The following is a 21,352-nucleotide window of genomic DNA, read 5'->3' on the forward strand; positions in this document are numbered from 1 at the left end:
AAGACTCTTCTGGTCGCTGCGAATGACAAACTCCCGTCCCAGCAAGTACTGACGCCACTTCTGCACTGCTTCGACAATGGCATACAGCTCCTTGTGGTAAGTCGACGAGACCCGGCGCTTCGGCCCTAACTTTTTACTAAAGAACGCCAGCGGATGCCCGTCCTGGAGTAAAACAACCCCGATTCCGAAATCCGACGCGTCCGTTTCTAGGTAAAAGGTGCGGTCAAAATTCGGAAGGCGAAGGACCGGGGCGGATGACATCGCCTGTTTTAATGCTTGGAAACTGTCCGTCGCTGCTGCAGTCCATACAAAACTGTCCTTTTTCAGTAACTCCGTGAGCGGGCTAGCGATGGAGGCATAATGTTCTATAAACCGTCGGTAGTACCCCGTGAGCCCCAGAAAGCCTCGTAGCTGCTTCACCGTTTTTGGAACCGGCCATACCGTCATTGCCTCAATTTTAGCCGGGTCAGCTTTCAGGTTCCCGTCCGCGATTAGGTGACCCAAGTACTCCACTGTAGAGCACGCAAATGTGCATTTAGAAAACTTAACAAAGAAGTGATGAGCCTTGAGGATAGACAATACTTCATGGATATGGCGTGCATGCGCTGGCATGGATGGGCTGTAGATGAGGATATCATCGAAAAATACTATCACCGACTGACGCAAAAGGGGTCTGAAAATTGCGTTCATCGCCGCCTGAAACGTTGAGGGAGCATTTGTCAATCCAAACGGCATCACTAGGAACTCAAAGTGGCCGTCATGTGTGCGAAATGCCGTTTTAAAAATATCTTCATCGCTCATGCGGATTTGATGATAGCCGGATCGTAAATCCAATTTTGTAAAGAATTTGGCCGCACCCAGCTCATCGAACAACTCATCCGTCGTCGGTATCGGAAAATGATCAGGAATGGTTGCTGCGTTTAATGCCCGGTAATCGATGCAAAAACGGAAGGACCCGTCCTTTTTTCTGATCAGTAGAACCGGCGAGGAGAAGGGGCTCTGACTTGGGCGAATCAACCCTGATTCTAACATCTCTTTCACCTACTTCTCTATCTCATTCTTCTGAAAGTATGGATAACGGTAAGGTTTCACATTTATTGGTTTGGCGTCGGGCAAGAGGTGAATCTTGTGGTCAAACTGCCGTCTAGGGGGCATTCCCGAAGGCAAGCCGAAAACGTCTCCGTGTGAAACCAAGACGCTCCGAATTTCTTCCGGTAGTTCCCGTGGCAATGCCAGCGTCCCATCCTCCGTCGCTGGGTTACTCTCTGTTGGCGGGAGTTGAATTAACTCGAACAACTCCTCCCCGCCCTGTAGTTGTAACAAGGACGAGAACGTCTTCAAGGATACCTCCCTCGCTGATGGGGGCACGAGTTTAAGACACACACGTTTCCCATTCCGAGAAAACTCCAACGTTCCGTCGACATAATCGCTTGTGACCCTGCGCATCTGTTTGAGCCAGATCCTCCCCAGAATCACATCAGGACCATGTACTAGTAAAATGTGTAAATCGACCAAAAACACATGCTTCTGAATGACCAATCTGGTCTGGATGCTCGCAAAGGAACATAACAATGACTCCCCATTGCCGACATACACTCGGAAAGGACGAATCTGCTGCAGTGGGAGAGCTAACTTTTCCGCCACGTCGGGGTGTAGGAAGTTATGTGAGCTTCCCGTGTCTACCAAGACCCTGACAGGTATGTCCCCGATTACCCCCCTCAATTCAATGTCATCCTCTCGTTGTCGTCCGTCCAGCGCGTAAATATGGGACAAGTCCGCCGATATTACTGGCGGATCCCTATTTTCCTCCTGGCCGTGCTCCGAGTCCTCATCTGACTCCAAATCCTCTCCCATGTAAACCAAAAATCTGCCCCTACAGGAATGCCCTGCAACCCACTTCTCTGGGCAATACCAGCATAGGCCGAGCTTAGAACGCTCCGCCCTCTCCGCAGCTGTTAACCGTACAACTGGCAACCTAGGATACTCCGAGCCTTTCGCCTGATTGGAACGATTCGGCTGATTGGTTGATGGGGGCAACGTCGATTGTTGCAGCGGGTGTGTCATAACACGCTGATCACGGTTTTGCCACGGCCGACGGGGCGCCCCTGACGTCGCTGGAGGACGTTCAATGCAACTGTCATACTCTATAGCCAGTGCCATAGCTGCTGCCACTGACGACGGGTTCTGATGCTTAACCTGGTTCTTAACTGGTTGCTGAAGACCTTCCACATAAATTGGGAGCAAAATGTACTCCGGGACCCTGCGCACACGATTAAGCATTGTTTCGAACGTCGTGTGGTACTCTGCCAAGGACCCGGACTGACTCAATTTGGCGATCAATCCAATAAAATTCTGAAAGTATTGGGGGTCGAAACGTCGCCTCACATCCTCCAAGAAATCCGTCCATCTTGCCTGCGGATTGTTCTCACGATAGTTGAACACCCATTCCGAGGCCGGCAAGTGCTCGAAATAATATTGCACCCTCGAGATCCAAGTCGCCGCCTCCGAACCGTCAAATCGCGGCTGATGCATCTTAAATTGTCTTGGCTGATCGAACTGCCCCCCCGGGCTGCCTAGCCGCTGGATTATCCCTGGCCGTTGGCTGCCTGGCACTCGCGGATTCTGCTCTAGACCCCGGTGGATCCCATGCGGTAGATCGTGGTGCGTTGGGGTTCACCCAAGAATTCAAACCCATACTAGGGTTAGGGTTCGGCAAGATCCCAGCGTAGCTGCTCCCCGATGGATCGCCTATTCCCAGACGTGGCGTTCCAGCTTGCGCTCCTCTGGATGCCTGTGCATACACCGGATATTGGCCGCACTGGGGCAGCCCTCCCGACGGTGGCTCCGGATCCGGTCTTGGCAGCTGAATCGCTTTCGATGCGCCGCGGTCCTGTGCTTCCAGCCGCGCGTCTATGCGCGCCTCCAGCCGTGACTCCATGCGAGTCATGGCTGCCAGCACCTGCTCCAGCATGGTCGAACTGGAATCCGTGGATTTGGAAGTTGAAGACAGCGGTTCAAGGCCGCAGATCGTCATAGGTTCCGTATGGTCGTTCTGTGACATGATTCAGTGAGTTCGGGATGAAAGCACCACTTGTTAAGGAAGAAGTTCCTCAACTTCACGATTTCGCAAGAACTAGAGTTTGGGGGAAGGTGCGGACGAGAGAGAGAGAGAAGAATAGAGAGATTGAGAGGAAGTAGTTTATTTCTTGATGAATAAAGTGAATAACAAATCCCCTATTTATAACCCTTCTAAACGTCCTCTACTAATTAGGATGGAAATCCTATTACTACTAGGAATTGGATAACTAACTAATTAACATAAATAAAAGACTCTACTAAATAAGGAATAAAAGACTCTACTAAATAAGGAATAAAAGACTCTAATAAGGAACGTCCCTTAACGAGAGACAAAGTCTAGCCTTCGTATCGGGCCAGCCTTCGTGCCACACGTCGCGAGGACCTAGCTCGTTGGACCGGTTCAGCGTGCTGCCTTGTCGCCGGCAACCTAGTGTCGGCGTTGAGCTCATCTTCTTGAGGCAATTGTCGTTCCTTAAGCCGTGCCGACGGAGGTCCCGTATCACCATCCCAGTTTAAGAGTCACATTTAGAATTTTTCATATTTGGTCATACAGTTTTACCTCATTCTTCATCAAAATTACGTAAAAATGTCATTCTCTACATTAAAATAAACCAAAATAAAAATCAAACATTTAATTATACACTCTACCATCTCACTTCATTTATTACACACACCAAAAAGTCAAAAGGGATCCACCTTCAACCAACTCACTTCATTTATTACACACTCTACCATCTCACTTCATTTATTACACACTTCAACTCTTTCTTAAAACCCGAGCCATAACAATAAGTGACTCCTAATCCGGGACGGAGGGAGTATATATTAATAAACATTAGAGCATCCGCAGCGGTGAGTGGACACCCATCCGTCCATCCGTACCAGCGGCGCGGCACCGCCTGCTCGCCACTGCGCTCTTGCCGCTGGCTCGGCGCTGCTCGATGCATCAAACACGTCTGTGCCATCGAGCAGCTGACGTGGCGCGTTCTGATTGGCCAACGGCATTTCCGTTGGAAACTCATTTTGTTTTTTTTTAAATCGAAAATAATACAAAAAAGATCGGATTCCCAAAAATATGGTCGTTTTGTTTACCGTTTTTCTGGAATTTTTTTGATTTTTTTATTCCCAAAATCATCTATAAATACACACATTTCTCATCCATTTTTCACATCAAATCATCTCTCATTCATCCATCATTCATATTTTTTCATACAACTTATCTACATCTTCCTCTCTCACTCAAACCCTCTCAAATGGATTTCACCAATCTCATTGCGGAAGCGGAGCGCGAAGAACAAGAATACTATGAACAATATTGTGCCGCCTATGAAGCCTATGTCACCGCGAATACCCCCGCCCCTCCTCCTCGACCAACTAGATCAACTCGCCGCTACATCCATCGTGACCGGGAGGGAGCCAATAAAAGGCTTGTTGCCGACTATTTTTCCGACCAGCCACGGTTTCCGGAAGATTACTTTCTGCGCCATTTTCACATATCAAAACGCTTGTTTATGCGTATTGTCAACACATTATCCGCCCGTGTTGAATACTTTCAAACAAGTACAGACGCAACCGGTCGGCAAAGTCTCTCGGCGTTGCAGAAGTGTACGTGTGCCATCTGACAACTTGCTACTGGGCAAACGACTGACCTCTTCGACGAGTATTTGCATGTCGGTGAGTCAACTGGAATCCTTTGCCTTAAAAAATTTTGTGACGACGTTCGTTCAGCTTTCGGTGAAGAATTCCTTCAGGCATCCACCACCGATGATTGCCAACGATTGCTTCGTCTTCACGAAACAGTCCATGGTTTTCCCGGTATGCTTGGCAGCATTTACTGCATGCATTGGAGGTGGAAGAATTATCCGACTGCTTGGAGGGGGCAACACTTAAGGGGCCACAAAGGCGGCGGCCCAACACTTATCCTTGAAGCGGTCGCCGACTACCGCTTATGGATTTGACATGCATATTTAGGTATTGTTGGATCCAACAACGACTTGAACGTGCTCTATTCTTCACCACTCTTCAATGATGTTTTGAATGGTGTAGCACCGGCGATTGACTTCACCGTCAACGGAAATGCATACCACATGGGTTACTATCTCGCCGATGGTATCTACCCAAGGTGGTCGACTTTCGTGAAGACGCTCAACAACCCGCAAAACTAAAGATGGGTTCTTTTTGCGCAGCGTCAAGAGTCCGCTCGGAAAGACGTCGAAAGAGTTTATGGGGTCCTTCTAGCCCGATTCAACATTGTGAAGGCCCCATCTCGGCTGTGGTACGTGAAAATATCGCCGACATCATGTACACGTGTATTATCTTGCACAACATGATTATAGCTGACGAATGACCGATGGCGGCTAGCTTTTACGACGAGGATGAAGCCGGAAGCTCAACCGCGAGGTCTCCCCCACGCCAAGGTGTGCATACGACGGTGGGCGAGAGGATCGAAACAAGGGACACAATGCGCGATACCCGAGCCAACATTGAGTTACAAGAAGATCTAATCAAACACATTTGGGCGAAATTCGGCCACGAGTAGTGGGTTTTTTTAATTTTATGAATTTAATTATGTAATGTTTAATTTTTAGGATTTTAATTATGTACTTTTTAATTTTTAGGATTTTAATTATGTAATTTTTAATTTTATTGTAATTTGTAATAGTATTCCGGATATTTTTAATGCATTTTAATTTTGTGGAAATGTTTTTATTTAAATTGAATAATAGAATGGTGGGACCCTTGAGCATGTCCTTACGGAAGAGTACGGATGTGGGTGTTGTGCTCTTGCCTAAGAGCATAGAGTAAAAGTGGGTCTGGGCCCACATCCGTGCTCGTTGGCAAGAGCACGGATGGAAATGCGCTTAGGATTTAATTCCGATAGGTGCATCGGAATATATGCCTAAGAAATGATTTATTTATTTAATAGTAGTATTAATTTATGAAACTGTTGTTCTGAAGAATATAGCAGTACACACAATAAGATATACGACATCGTTATAATTTCACAATGTTAATTATAAATTATGTATACACATCGTTATAAATTTATAACATTAGTTACACATTATGTAGTTGGAAACAGCCAGGGCGGACGCAGAAAATTTTGTTAGTAGAGGCTGCACTATACACTCGTTTTGTCTTTAAAAAAAATCTATTTTAGCTATTTTGGTTCGTCAAATAAAACTAGCTCAGTTTGATATTAAAACCCACAATGCTCCCAAAATCACTATATTTAAGAGATAAAAATAAGTAAATATATAACCTCTCTGGTGCCCATTAAACATCATTTTACTTTATCATTTTTCAGTAAGTGAATATCACATTCCGTTAACTTATTTTACTCACAGTTATTATAAAACTTCACTAACAAACCGGAGGAAATATATATCATTCAAACAAATTACAAACATGCATCAACTATTATAGTTGTTCAATACTTGTAAAATTATTAAATTTACGTAGATTATATTAAAAGAAAATTAAAATATACTCCATATTTTGCAAATGATGATTTATTCGTGAGATATCATTTATTAAAATTTTGAGTTCAACTACAAAATTATACGCGACACATACAAAATAAAGAAAAAGCAAAAAGTAGTCATTAATACAGTTTAAAACATGAACCAATAAATGAACACCACCACATGCTTTCAATGTTTTTACTTTTCACAATATACACAATTGTTTTAAATTTTAATAAACGAGTCTTCGTCTTCCTCAACCACATACAACCAATTTTGCTTCATTTTGTCTTTGTATTTTTTGCCTTTTTATTCAATTCAGCCCTTTTTACTTTTAAAATTTAAATCATTCAGTCGTCTATTGCAATAAATTAGGAAGGACTGAAGATCATTTTTGAAATTTTTAGAAGTAGAAAAATTAAGAAAATGAAATTTGGTGAGAGGGCTTAAGCTCTCCCCTCATCTCATGTGTGTCCGCCAGTGGAAACGAGTAATATTTAATATACATATTGTATAGGAGTATTCGTCACATACGGAAGAAAGTATATGTACAAGAGCCACACACGAAAAACTAATACGAAAAGAATAGCTTATCAGCATATTTTGAAATAGAGAAGTTGATTATTTCAAACAAGAAAAAGATATGAAATGTTGATCAGATTCGTTTCTAACTACAATTAAGTAATAATATACTAGTATTATAAAGAATCCAACGTCACGTATATTGTATAGTGCCTTACATGTAGTACAGAAGCAATGAATTTCTAGATTGTAGTATATTTACAGTATTTTTATTTATTTTATTTTTAATTTTATAGACTTGAGTTTGATAAAAGAAAAGTTGGGGCAGAATGACTAAAGTTTTAATAATGAATTCATAAAACAAGTAATATGAAATGCTACGCATGCCCTCCTGTTTTTGGGGCACCGATTTCTCATTTCTGAACTGTTTCCTAAAAATAATTTAATTAATAAAATATGTTATGTTAATTTAGATTTATCTTTATTTCATTATTTGCATGAACTTTTGATTCATATATAATGATGGATAGAAACACAAATTCAAAAATAGCCTATCATGGTTAGGTGCAAAATTGGTTATTCAATCTGTCTAACGCCATACACGTCTCTGTCTCAATATCATCTCAATAGCATCTCATCCTTTAATTATTTATCACCTCCACTGCACTTTTTACCCCATCTTTTAATTAAGAGATAACACATGCAGCCCTCCGTCTCTGTCTCAATACGAAAAATATATAATTGGAATCCTAATATTACAATTTATTGAAATCCGCATAATCATGGAAGTGATGCAGTGATCGTCTAACGGTTGCCAAATTTTGCCCAAATGTGCTCCATTAGATCCTCCTGGAGTTGGGCGTGGGCGATAGAATCACGTGTCCTTGCCCGAACACACATTCGCTCTTGCAAAGAAGGATGCACTCCACTGCGAGGCAGACTACTTGCTGTAGAGCCTCCCGGGGTTTCAGGGTCGAACTAAGTTCCCGCTTCAGGTTCTTCGTCGGCGACAATCATGTTGTGCAAGATTATGCACGTATACATGATGTCGACCATATTCTCCATAAACCACGTACGAGCCGAGGATTTGATAATGTGGAATCGAGCATGTAGAACCCCGAACGCTCTCTCCACATCCTTGCGAGCAGCCTCTTGCTTCTGCATAAAAAGTGTCTGATTTTCGTTTATCGGCCTGTTGAAGTGATTGGGGGTTTAAAAAATAGAAAAAAATTAAAATATTGGAAGAAACGGCTATAAACGACTAGTATTTTTGGGGGAATTTTTCTTTTTTCAATTTTTTTCAGAATTAAAAAAAAAATATTTTTTCAACGGATATAAGTGGGCGTCACGGCCGCACGGGAGCTCGCCACGTGGCCAACACGCGTGGCAAGCCAACTCGCCACCCTCCTCTCGGCGGAGGGATACGGGATGAGATGGAGCATCCGCATCGCTAACTCGATGTTATCTTGTCTCGCCGAGACGAGACTGAGACAGCATCGAGCCAGCGATGCGGATGCTCTAATGACTGAGCCTTTTATAAATGGGTATGGAAACAATCACGTTTTCCTAATGAATTTGGGCCTTTAAAGTAAGCCCATTGTACCAACCGCATTCAATAATTATGAATCTCAACTCCTTTTCACAATCCCACATTCCAAAAAAACATTTTCCTTCTGTTTCCTTATTTTCGAATTTTAATTTTATGATTTCTTCCATAGGTTTATCTTTATTTTTTTAATTTTAATTTATCGATTTCGAACGTGAGAGTTTTGAATTTAGGGCACCCACAATGAGGCGCCCGATGGCACGCCCTATGCGTGCCATCGTCCTCGGGCGCAGACGATGCCTCCATTGTGGGTGCTCGCCATAGGGCGCGCCCTATGCCCACGCCCCAAGGGCACCCACAATGGGGCGCCCGATGGCACGCCCTATGCGTGCCATCGTCCTCGGGCGCGGATGATGCCTCCATTGTGGGTGCTCGCCATAGGGCGCGCCCTATGCCCACGCCCTAAGCTTCGGGAGCGGAAGAAGAGCGGACGATGGCCTATCGTCCGCGCCATCGTCCGCGCCATCGGACATCATTGTGGGCTCGGCGGACGATGGGCGCGGACGATGGCATGCGTTTTTGAATTTTTTTTCCGAATTTTATCTATTTAAACCTCGTTTCTCATTCACTTGTTCATACGAACATCTCGCCTCTCTCATCTCTCTCATCTCTCACATTTCTACCTCTCTCACATACCAAAATGAACCACGACGACGACACTAGTTCTAGTTCCTCGGAGTCAGGTAGTCCGATCTTGAAAGCCTTATATGCAGCCGTTGAAGAGGCCATGGCAGAATGCTTAGTCGAAACGCAGCGCGAGGAGGCGGCGGAGCAGATCTATTCGATGTCGGACGATTTTCCGACGCGACCACGCGGCAGCTCACCAACGTCTGATTGCAGACTATTTTGCCGAGCAACCACGGTGGGGACCTACCGTTTTCCGCCGCCGGTTTAGAATGCCGCGTTACCTTTTTCTCAGCATTGTCCGGACTTTGTCGTCACGTGATGAATACATGACGTATCAGGAAGATGGCGTCGGCAGACCCGACCTTACACTGTTGCAAAAGTGCACGGCTGCACCCCGTCAGTTGGCCTACGGCTCCACGGCGGACATTTTTGACGAGTACCTCCACGTCGGGGAGACAACAGGCCGGGAGTGCCTGAAGAGATTTTGTAGGGGAGTTGTGGAGGCCTACGGCGACACATATTTGCGCAGGCTGACTGCCGTTGATTGTCAGGGCCTGATGAAGATGCACGAGACGGAGCACGACTTTCCTGGGATGCTAGGGAGCATCGACTGTATGCACTGGGAGTGGAAGAATTGTTCGACGGAGTGGAGAGGCCAATTCACTAGTGGATACAAGGGCAGCCACCCGACGATGATCCTCGAAGCCGTTGCTGACCATCGGCTCTGGATCTGGCATGCTTACTTCGGCGTGGCCGGGTCGAACAACTACATTAACATCCTCAACTCATCCACCCTCTTCATCGAGCAATGCAATGGCAATAGGCGCCAATATCACATGGGTTACTACTTGGCCGATGGCATATACCCACGGTGGCCGGTTTTTGTGAAGACGATCGGCTGCCCTATTGGTGAGAAGAGGGTTTTATTTGCGCAAAAGCAGGAGGCGGCGCGGAAGGATGTCGAGCGGGCATTTGGTGTGCTCCAAGCACGGTGGGCAATTGTGAAAGGGCCGGCTCGTCTCTGGTTCAAGGAAGTCATCGCCGATGTCATGTATGCGTGCATAATCATGCACAACATGATAGTCGAGCATGAAGGTGGGACCATCACCGACTGGAACGATGATGAAGGTGCATCTAGCTCGTCCAGCACGGCGACTGAGCCCCCTGTTAGAGGATTACCGACGGGCTTCAATGAGGTTCTATCTAGACATGCCTCAATGCGCAACCAACAAGACCATGCCCAGCTCATGAACGACATGATTGAAGAAGTGTGGGCCAGTAACCGCCGTCGCTGTGTTTGCGTATTTTTTTAATTTGTATTGTAATGTATTAATTTTTATAAATGAAATGAAGTTTTTTCCCAATTTTTGTACATATTATATTGTACAAATTCCAAACTCTCAACACACTGTATTAGTGTCAACACATTGTAAAATTTCAAGATTTCGATGTCAACACAACGTCAACGATTGACAACTTTTATGCTATTGCTGGTTGGATTGATTAGAAAGTTACTACAATTTACTACCATTGACATGTGAAAGCAATTGTCCATGTATTTGCTCAATGTGTTGCTATTTGGGCTTCTTAACTTTCTACTATGAAAGCTTCTGTTGATAGGGAAGTAGGAACACTTGAGTTGGTGCAACTAAAAATGTGGTGGTCGTGCACATCCACATCCAAGACTGCAATGTGTTAGATTGTGATGTTTAACTCTAATGCAGTCGTGGTTTGCTCAGTGCACATCCACATCTAATATTTGGAATATTCAAAACTTCTTCTTTTGCCCCCTTTGATAGGCCTTGAGTTCACATGAATGTGCATCTTAACAATATCAGTTGTGAATATATAGAGGTGCACCCACTACCATTCTAGACCATATAAGGACAAAAACACCCTATTTTTCACATCTGTCTTTAACTAAATTGTTGGAGCTTCACTTTCTTACACATCTGTCTTATATTCTTTAACCAAGTCATCATTCCCATGAGCTTGTAAATCATTATTTCATTTTTACATCATTTTTAAATCTGGCAATGCTATGATTGACAAAAAAAGACCTAACAAAACACATTCTTATGCCTGACAATGTTTCTGCAATGAAGGATAAAATAGGTTTAGCAGGAAAGCCTCAAAATCATGACACCTAACTCTTCACAAGTGAGACCACATCATAAACCAAAAAAAAAACAGTAAAAACATGTTCAATCAACCCATTTCATTATACTCCATGATATTGCTATAAGCATGGATTAAGAGCTACAAAATTTTGTGCATACCTTCACACAAGTGGGGCTGTTGAAAAAAAAGTATGGTTAAAATTTCTTCAATCTTCTTGCACTGTTGCCTGATTTGTCCTTTTCTCCTTTTATCTGTTTCTTCTTCTCTTCCTGTTTCTTTGCGGTCCACTTTCTTTGATTGTTGCTCCCTGCATGGATGAAACCTCCATGGCTTCTTCCGACATATCCATATTGATCACTTGGACCAGAGGATGCATCCGAGGCCATCGAATCATCACTATCAGCTGCTGCTTCTTCTCGCGCAACCTTTTCGAACCCTTTTTGGGCTACGTTGTCATCATCATCGTCGCCGTCATCTTCTTCGTTCTGATCGGCATATTCGTCCTCGAGGTTCGGGGAGGCTATGTATGTCGTCCACCCGGATTCACTGCTGCTGCATTCCTCCTCAGTGCCTATTTTAGAAGGATCCATTTCAGTAGGTCCAAGAACAAGGCAAATATATTTATGGAGAGGTGAGAAACTGAAAAAAGCAGGCAGCAAAATCTTTAATTAGAGTGGTGAGTGATGCTATTGGGCAATCCACAATCTTCTTGACTGGGAGGCAAATGGTTATGTTATGCCCTCCTTTATCTATTGACTCTTTCATGCAACAAAAACCACCTTCATCATTGGGGAGGGGAAAGGTATTGCTTAGCTGTCTCTGCAAAATAAATTCTCTGGCTTTTATTATCAGGAGCAACTTTACAGGTGAACTAACCTCACATATAAAAACATAAGTCTCCTCTCTCTCTCTCTCTCAAAGCACACATACAACAGACAGAGACAGAGGTTTAGACCTCTTTTAAATTGGAAGATAGTACTTGGTTTGCACACTCATAACACCTCATGCCCGGAAATCTCCCTATTCTTTACTTACTCCCCTGTCTGCTTAATAAATATAAAGCTGCTTTTGAAATGAGGATATAGATAAGGCCCACTCACGCAAATGGCAAAGAATGTATAAACCCAATGATATCATATAACTAGCTAAATGAAGCCCTCTTTTAATTTCTGTCTTGCCATAACTAAGAGCAGCCTTTCATGTGAATTACACAGTCAATCCAACTGTGTTTTTGGCTTCTTGTATTGTACATATGGTTAATTGGATATGTGAATCGTATAAACAGTCATTTTCTCACCACAAGCAACCCCTTAATGTTGCTGCTGTCGCTGTCCTCCAAATACACCCAAAGGTTCAATTTTTATTTTGTTTTTCCATTGAGTTTGCTCCAATTTTCACATGCAAGATTCAAGATTTACGCATAATTATGAACAAATAAATAGTGATCAATATTACAAAAAGTACTCAAGATTTTTAGGTATAATGTTACCTCAATAGGGAACATTGTGTTGTTGCTATTCTGCCATGGTTCCATTCCCTACCAAATTGATTCTTCCCTTGGCTTATTCTCTGTTTGGATTTCAGACTCGATTAGGCATTCTAAACCTTGGCCCTTCTGGGCTCCATATCCGGATCGCCACTTGCAAAACATGTTCCCCAAAATTACGATAAAGTCTTCAGTTGGGATTTTCATCGAACATCTGCTGCGTATTGAAAAATTTAATCTGACCCAATAACTGAAGATTTTTAACGAACATATGTCCATTTGCGTCTTATTTAATCAAACATCTTCACGTGGAAACACCATTAATCTCTGAAATCAATTGTGAATTTTAGACTCCTAATCACGGAGTAATTATATTACTATACAGTTTAGAATTTTATTAAAAATTCATTCGTCTCAACACTTCCCTTTTAGTTTATCTCATTAAAAAGGCCACATTTTTTTTCTCAAAAAATTTCTCTTTTACTTTAATAAAAAAATTGCTACTTCCTTCGTCTACGAAAATAGTATTAATTTTTTGTGGAAGAAGCTAGTATATATTATCTCTCCGCTTAACACATAAAACAAAATCTCCTAAAATTTTGTGTCATCCTGCGAGTGTGACATGTTTTGTGGAACAAAGAGAGTAGTACTTTTTTTAATTTCATATTATTCTTATTAAACTAGTCGAATGCAGCGCCTAACCTATTTGTCTATTTCAAAACAAATTATAAGCAGAATTAAGATGGAGAAATGTAAATGGTACTAAGTGAAGTTATTATTTATTTCAATAATAATTGCTCGCCATGTGATCCCTTTATACCCTAATTTGGTACTCCAAATATATACACATTGGATTATACGAATCCACAAATATAATATTAGTACTAATTATTAGTTTTTTTTCACCATACTAATTATTAATGTTCTTTCTGGAACAATTCAGCCGCCCATAAATTACGTAGTTGTACATAAACTTTCCAATTGAAGCAGTAGTATAAATTTACTAATTTATAATTATAGTTATTTACTAAAGGTAATGATAAAATGAAAATTCTATATATTGTACAAATTTCAAATTCTTTAACACGATATCAACACAGTGTAAAATTTCAAGATTTTGATGTCAACGCAGCACCAACCGTTGACACTGTATTGACATTTTTTGTTGTTATTATTTGTCATCTGTTGACATTTTCTAATGGTCCAGATTTTAATATTTCTGATTCGGTGGTGCTGCATTTACATTGATTTAGAGCTATAAAATTTGATAAATCATTTTTCAGTCATTTTCTTAGTTATAAATATTTTATACGTATATATTTGAATATAATAAATACATAATAAATAAAATAGTTTAAAGTAAATATTTTTAACATAAATTGTTGGAACAATGATTCAATTGTTTCAAAAATAATACTAATAACTAGACGATTGATCGAATATATGGAAATCTTAAACATAGAATATAATAATTAATATTATTGAAGAATATTTCAGTTATTTTTTAAACAGAAATGAAAACAATACTAATACTGTAAATAAAATACTTGAAATTCTCATATACTACAGTCTACATACAAACATATACTACTACAAAATAAATTAAAATATAATAACTATAGAAAAAATATAAGAGAAAATAAAATGCAGCTGCATACATACTTGGAAGTCAAACAGAATTGAGAAAGTGCTCTGGCTGGAGTAGAATGGAGACAAAATAAAATACAGTTTTTAAAAAAATTAAAAGTATTCTTTGCTAGAAGTCAGACTCGGGTCTCTAAACACACTGTAGGAGGAACTCAGCAGCTGGAACTCTACCCACTAAACAATGACAGTATATAATAAAGAACGAAATTTTAGGGTACAGCGGTACCCCTTTTCTATAGTGGACTCGCTAGTGGTCCAGATCATAGTTCAGAGTTTATACAATATTTAAAATTTTTATTTGATTATATCATTATTTATAATATTATAATTAAATAAAATTTACATAATTAAAAAAATTTACTGTGATTTTGTTAATTAATTATTAATTTATAAAAAATACTCCATCTATTTTCTAAAAATAGAACTTTGAAAATGACATAAGATTTAACTTTTAATGCAAAATTGATAAGTAAGAGAGAGGAAGAGAGATAATAAATAGTGGAATTAGTGGATTGTGCGATCCATTTCCTAAAATAGAGAGTTTCTACTTTAGGAAACAATTAAAAAGGAAAGAATTCCTATTTTTAGGAAATAGAGAGAGTAGTAATTATTAAGTATTATTATATGATTCATAATTTAATTAAGTATATTGTAATTACTTAATAAAATTATTAATTATTATGAAAATAACAGTTATAAATAATAATAGAATAATATGGTTATTACTATACAATGGTAATCATATTTATTTATTATGTTGAAATTAAATATAAATTATAATTTTAAATTATTTAGAAGACAATTTATATAATTAATTAATAATACTAATAATAATAATAAACTATATTTCACTCTATTAAATACCTAAATATTGTTAAAATCCTAAAACGGAGAAAAAAATACCTAAGAAAAGTTAGGTTCATATCCTAAAAAAATGTACTAATTTTTTTCAAGGATTCTAATCACTTTAGCCGTTAGACACATAAATTTAAAATTTAAAAATTTATATTATTTCTCGAAACATAAGTCCTAAAAATGACCTTAAAATAATCCTATAGATAATAGAACTACTATCTTCTCAACCAATAGTACTATTAAACTTTCGGCCAACAAGCACTACTTTTTTTTTTACGATTACAAACACTATTTTTAGTTAACTATCTTGTTATATAATGGTAGGAGTGTGTTAGGGTGACACGACTCTTAAAGTGATAATGTAATAACAAGTAATATTATGTGATACATAGAGAAGTAATTCAGCATATGGTTCCAAGCAATATGAGATATGAAATCAGAGCACTATCGTGACATCATAGTTAAAATGACAATCTAGGCAATCAATATGCGATACATAGGCAATCAACTCGACATATGGTTCCAAGCAATATGTGATACGAAATCAAAGATAATCAAACAATCTACGGTGTATAGGCAAACAAGTCTGCCACATGTCAGACTAAGATTCAATCTACTCCTAAATCTAAGGGTTCTCTTTGGTGGTATATTGTCATTTTAATAGTGGTTTACAATTCTCAATATAATCTTAACAGTGGTATTACCTATAAAACCTAATGAGTTCTTGGACAAGTTTTTGGTACTCCATACTTAAATTTTGTAACATGTATCAACGCGATATAAATTATATACATTTTATTTATCATATTTTACCCACTTTTTCATCTTTTCTTTTTGTTTTATCCACTTTTCTTAAAATTTGTATCATCTATCTACGAGCCTGTTCTTTTTAGAGCATCTCCAATGGCGGCGTCGACACCGGCACACTGATTTTTCGCGGACGCCGGTGCTGACGCCGAACCATTGTAGCCGGCGTCGGCGAAATCGGCGTCAAAATCGGCGTGCCCACGCCGATTCTTGGGCTGATGCCGATTCTCACGCCGATCCGCACGGCGCCATTGTAGGCCCCAGATCGGCGTCATATCGGCGTCAAATTTTTAATTTTTTTTTAATTTTTCGAAACACTATACATACGCGCTTTGGACGTCATTTTCATTCGAACAACGACCTAAACGTCCTCAACTCGTCGCCCCTTTTCAACGAGCAGTGCCAGGGCATCGGTCCGACCATCAGTTTTATCGCCAATGGCAACCAGCATGATATGGGCTACTACTTGGCGGATGGGATATACCCTAGGTGGCCCGTCTTTGTGAAGACGATCCGGTGCTCATCAGATGCGAAGAAGGCCTACTTTGCGACTCGGCACGAGTCGGCGCGAAAGGACGTGGAGCGCGCATTTGGTGTGCTTCAGGCTCGATGGGCTGCAGTTAAGGGACCAACGCGTTTGTGGAATGTCGACTGCATTGCTGATATAATGTACGCATGTATTATCATGCAAACATGATTGTCGAAGATGGAGGTGTACAACTGACTAATTGGGGCAACGACGATAATGAAGCAGGTCCAAGCCACGGCGTCGCCGCCGCCAACGTACGAGGTGGGGTACCTCACGATGAAGAAGCCCTCCTCCAAGCACATGCCGACATGCGTCAAACGGATGCTCATATTCGGCTCCAAAAGGATTTAATTGAAGAGTTGTGTGCGCGGAGGATTGCAAGGCGTTAGTTTTTATTTAAAATTATGTAATTTTTTTAAATGTACTTTTTAATTTAAATGAAAATAGTATATTTTCGCGTATATGTATCGTATATTTAATTTCGTATTTTGTGTAATTGTTAATTGTTTGTTTTTCATAATTGAGTGATGTGGCTGAGCTATTGCATGTCCAGTTGTTTGTCCAGTTGCATGTCCAGATGATGTGCAGGAGGATTTTAGTGCTGATGATGTGGCAGTGGCAAGGCTATGGGAGGGCTATTGCATGTCCAGAACCACTGGAGATGCTCTTAGACTGTGGAAATATGAAACTTGCATTTCTAGTATTTTTATCAAAACCCTGTCTTTTGTCAAAACATCAAACCATGTACATTTTATGCCGTTTAAGAGCACCCACAACCGTGCTCTTGCCAGCGAACACAGTTGTGGGCCCGACCCCACTTTTTCTGCCTGCTCCCAGCGAGCACGGTTGTGGGCCCGACCCCACTTTTTCTGCCTGCTTTCTGGCAAGAGCACAACACCCACAGCTGTGCTCTTCCACAAGGACGATCACAATTCAATTTAAAATTCAATTAAACTAAAACATTTCCATAAAATTAAAATTCATTAAAAAACCACAATAAATATTACAAATTATAAATAAAATAAAAAAGACATAATTAAAATCCTAAAAATTAAAATTTACATAATTAAAATACTAAAAATACCTAAAAATAAAAAAATTACATAATTAAACTCCTAAAAATTAAAAATTACATAATTAAAAGCTAAAAATACCCCGTGGACGACTACTCATCCGACGGCACTACCCCCAATTGTCTTTGGAGGCCCAATATCATGGCCTCGTGCGATCGAAGTTGCGAGGGGGTCATAGTGGACCTATCGACCATATTGAGTTGGGCCAAAAGCTGCCACAACGAGTTGGTGGGGGGTGGAGGTGGCGCATATGGAACGGGAACGGGAGCGGGAACTGGAGCATCGGCGGTTGCAGCCGCGGCTCGACGGCGGTTGGCCGCCGCCTTATTCCTTCCTTGCGGTCGGCGTTGGGAACCGCTCGGGCCGGCGTCGGGGCTACCCAAGTTAGCTCCGGCGAGTTGGCTAGCCACTTCTTCGGAGCCGGCGACGTATAGGGATACCGACCTTGACCGTTTGGAGGAGCCGCTAGAGGAGGATGTTACGCCTCCCATATACTTCGGGTGCGTCCGCGTCTCCTGCCAAACGTTGAGGTACTTGAACGACTCGTAGTTCATGGATTGGTAGGTGCTCAACGCGGCAGTGATGATGTCGACCTCGCTCTGGCCGTTCCCCGCATTCCGCTCTTCCTGGAGGAAATAACCATTGAACTTGCCAATTTCATCGTTGGCTCGGTAGATGGCGTTGCGCACCATACTCTCGTTGCGCTCGATTGTTCCCGTCGGCCGATTTTCATTGTACCGGCGAGCGATGCGCCACCAAAAGTGATCGCCGGATTGGTTCGTGCCAACCACCAGATCTTCGGAGATTTCCAAGTACGCCATGAACAATTTATCCATCTCCGCCGGAGTGTACGGTGTGCGGACACCGCGAGTAGGAGGAGTCGGAGTTTAGGAGGGGGCGGTCGGCCTAGGCTCCGATGTCCACCCGTATCGCCCTTCGGGGGCACCTTGGTCGTCGATTGGGTATGGCCGGTAGCCACCCGGAACGCCCGAACTTTGGGTTTGAGGAGGGGCCGAATATTCCGTTTCCGGACTAGGAAACGGTTGTGAACCGAACCATTCGGGGTTTCAACCGCGGGAGGGCGGGGGTCATCGCCTTGGCCGGACATTGTTATGTTGTGGGAGTGGAAGAAAGATTGAGAATGGATATGAGAGAATGAAGATGAGAATGAGAATGAGAATGAGAATGAGAATGGAAATTAGAGAGTGTAGATGTGAATTGTGTAGTGTGGGGTGAATTTTTGGGTGTGAAGTGGGGGGTATTTATAGATGAAAATGTGTATTTTCGGGGGGGAAAAAATAATCTTTTTTAAAAAATGATGAAAAACGGTAAAAAACGGATATATTTTTTTTGGGAAGTGGAATTTTTTTAATCGGTTTTTTAAAATAAAAACTGATTTTTAATAAAAAAAATTCAAAGTCAACGGCTATGCCGTTGCCCAATCGCGTGCTGCCACGTCAGCTGCTCGCTGGCACGGACGTGCTCGATGCATCAAGCAGCGCCGTGCCAGCGGCGCGAGCGCAGCGGCGGTGGAGCTTGTCCTTGCCAGCGGCACTGATGGACGGACGCCGTCCGTCCACCGTTGCAGATGCTCTAATGTACTATAATGTATAATTCCATATAATGTAAAATATATGAAGTATGTACATTATCAAAGATAGTACGGTATGGATGTGTTCAGTTTGCAAGATTATATATCAGGATTAAATATGTAGTGCGCTTGGTTCATGAGATTTAATCTCACAACTCAATCATAGATGGATAATCATGGGATGATTAGTCATAGCCAATCCCCTCCAACTAAAATAATCTCACAACTCAATTCTAAATTATACTCCCTCCGCCCCACAAATATTGTCTCACTTTAACCCGACACGAGATTTAAGAAATGCAATGAAAAGTGAGTTAAAAAAGTTAGTGGAATGTGGGTCCTACTTTTATATATTAATTTTATAATAAAATGTGAGTAAGAATGAATTAGTGGAATATAAGGTCCACTACCAAAAAATGGTAAAAAGTGAAATTGAACAAATTTTATGGGACATGAAAATGGAAAAATGAGACAAACTACAGGGACGGAGGGAGTATCTTGATACTCTCTTCTTCCCACAAAAGATGTTACACTTGTGGGATGACACATGATTGATGTCACACTTGTAGGATGACACATGATTTTAGGAGATTTGTTTTGTGTGTGAAGTGGAAAGAGAAAATATAATTTTTATATTAATGTGAGAGAGAACTTGTATCATAAATGGAAATGTGACATCTTTAATGAGACAAACTAAAAAAAAAGTGAAACATCTTTTATAAAACGGAGGGAGTACTATTTTATCTAGGAAACTGAACCTATATATACAGATAATGTACATTAATGACGTTTTAACGTTAATACACCCCTGCACATTGAGATTGAATTTAAACCTATAATAAATTCCCTCAAAAGCACCTGATTAAGTTTACCACGTAATTAATTTGAATTTCATAACTCCCAGAATAAGCTGTTCTCCAAGTGAAAATTTTCTTTCTCTATTATAATTCCTCTGTTCTATAATAGTGAAGGTATTTATTTTCGATACACGATTTAAGAAAAATTGTATTACGTGGGTTAAATAAATGAAAAATAAAGTAGAAAATGAAAAAGGTAGAGAGATGAATAGTAAATAAATTAAGAGAGAGTAAAGTAAATGAGAAGAAATGTGTCCACTTTTATTAAAAGTAAAATGATTCCACTACTATGGAACGTACCAAAATGACTCCACTATTATAGAAAAGATGAAATATTGTATTATTTGAATAGAATTTTTAAAATCCAGACTCCCCTCCCACAGTTAAAAAAACCTACCATTGTAATCCTTGTAAAAATATCTACATTTTTCGTGTGAAATACTTCCTCCATGATTAATTTACACCAACTTCTTTTTTGTCGGTGCATAATTAATTGCCACCTTTACGTTTTAATACTTTTGGTAATGGATTCTACACTCTACTAATTTATCACACTCACTATTTATTATAAAAACTAATGCTCCCTCCGTCCCATTTTAGGAGTTCTGGTTGAAATATTTCATAAATGATAATAGACCCACATTCTATTAATTTTTTTTCATTCACATTTTATTAATAACATAAAAGTAGAACACACATTCCACTATCTTTTTACCAACTTTCATTTACATTTCTTAAAATCTATGCCGAACTAAAATGGAACTCCTAAAATGGAATGAATGAAGTATATGAAAATAAGATCCATATTACACTAATTTTTTTTAATCTACTTTTCATTATATTCTTTGAAATTATGTCAAGTTAAACAGGATTAATTAATAGTAGGCAGAGGGAGTAAAAGATTCAGCACAAATGTTGATAAGTGCAACATATCATTGATATGAGTGTCAAATCCTAAGAATTTAATGCACAAATAAAGCAATAAATATGTTACGAGATTGCATAATCAACGTCAAGTTGAATAAGTAAAAAGGAGAAATTACCATTTTCAACAAAGTATAAATATCAAAATAATCGAGCGCTTCAAAT

The 21,352-nt window shown here is 40.5% G+C and overlaps 1 protein-coding gene across 1 annotated transcript; it reads right to left on the minus strand.

The window, feature by feature from the left end:
- Nucleotides 1-11,507: 11,507 nt before the first annotated feature.
- Nucleotides 11,508-12,202, minus strand: LOC121755189 (protein SOB FIVE-LIKE 3-like). The gene has a single exon (XM_042150477.1). It carries the CDS (start codon nt 12,006-12,008, stop codon nt 11,613-11,615), a length of 396 nt encoding a protein of 131 aa, XP_042006411.1. The 5' UTR covers nt 12,009-12,202; the 3' UTR covers nt 11,508-11,612.
- Between the last annotated feature and the right edge of the window lie 9,150 nt (nt 12,203-21,352).

This window comes from Salvia splendens, chromosome 11 (assembly GCF_004379255.2).
Source record: "Salvia splendens isolate huo1 chromosome 11, SspV2, whole genome shotgun sequence".
NCBI lineage: Eukaryota > Viridiplantae > Streptophyta > Magnoliopsida > Lamiales > Lamiaceae > Salvia > Salvia splendens.

Excerpts from the sequence above, each read along its gene's own strand:
- LOC121755189 (XM_042150477.1), bottom strand. The coding sequence starts at position 12,008 with ATGGATCCTTCTAAAATAGGCACTGAGGAGGAATGCAGCAGCAGTGAA.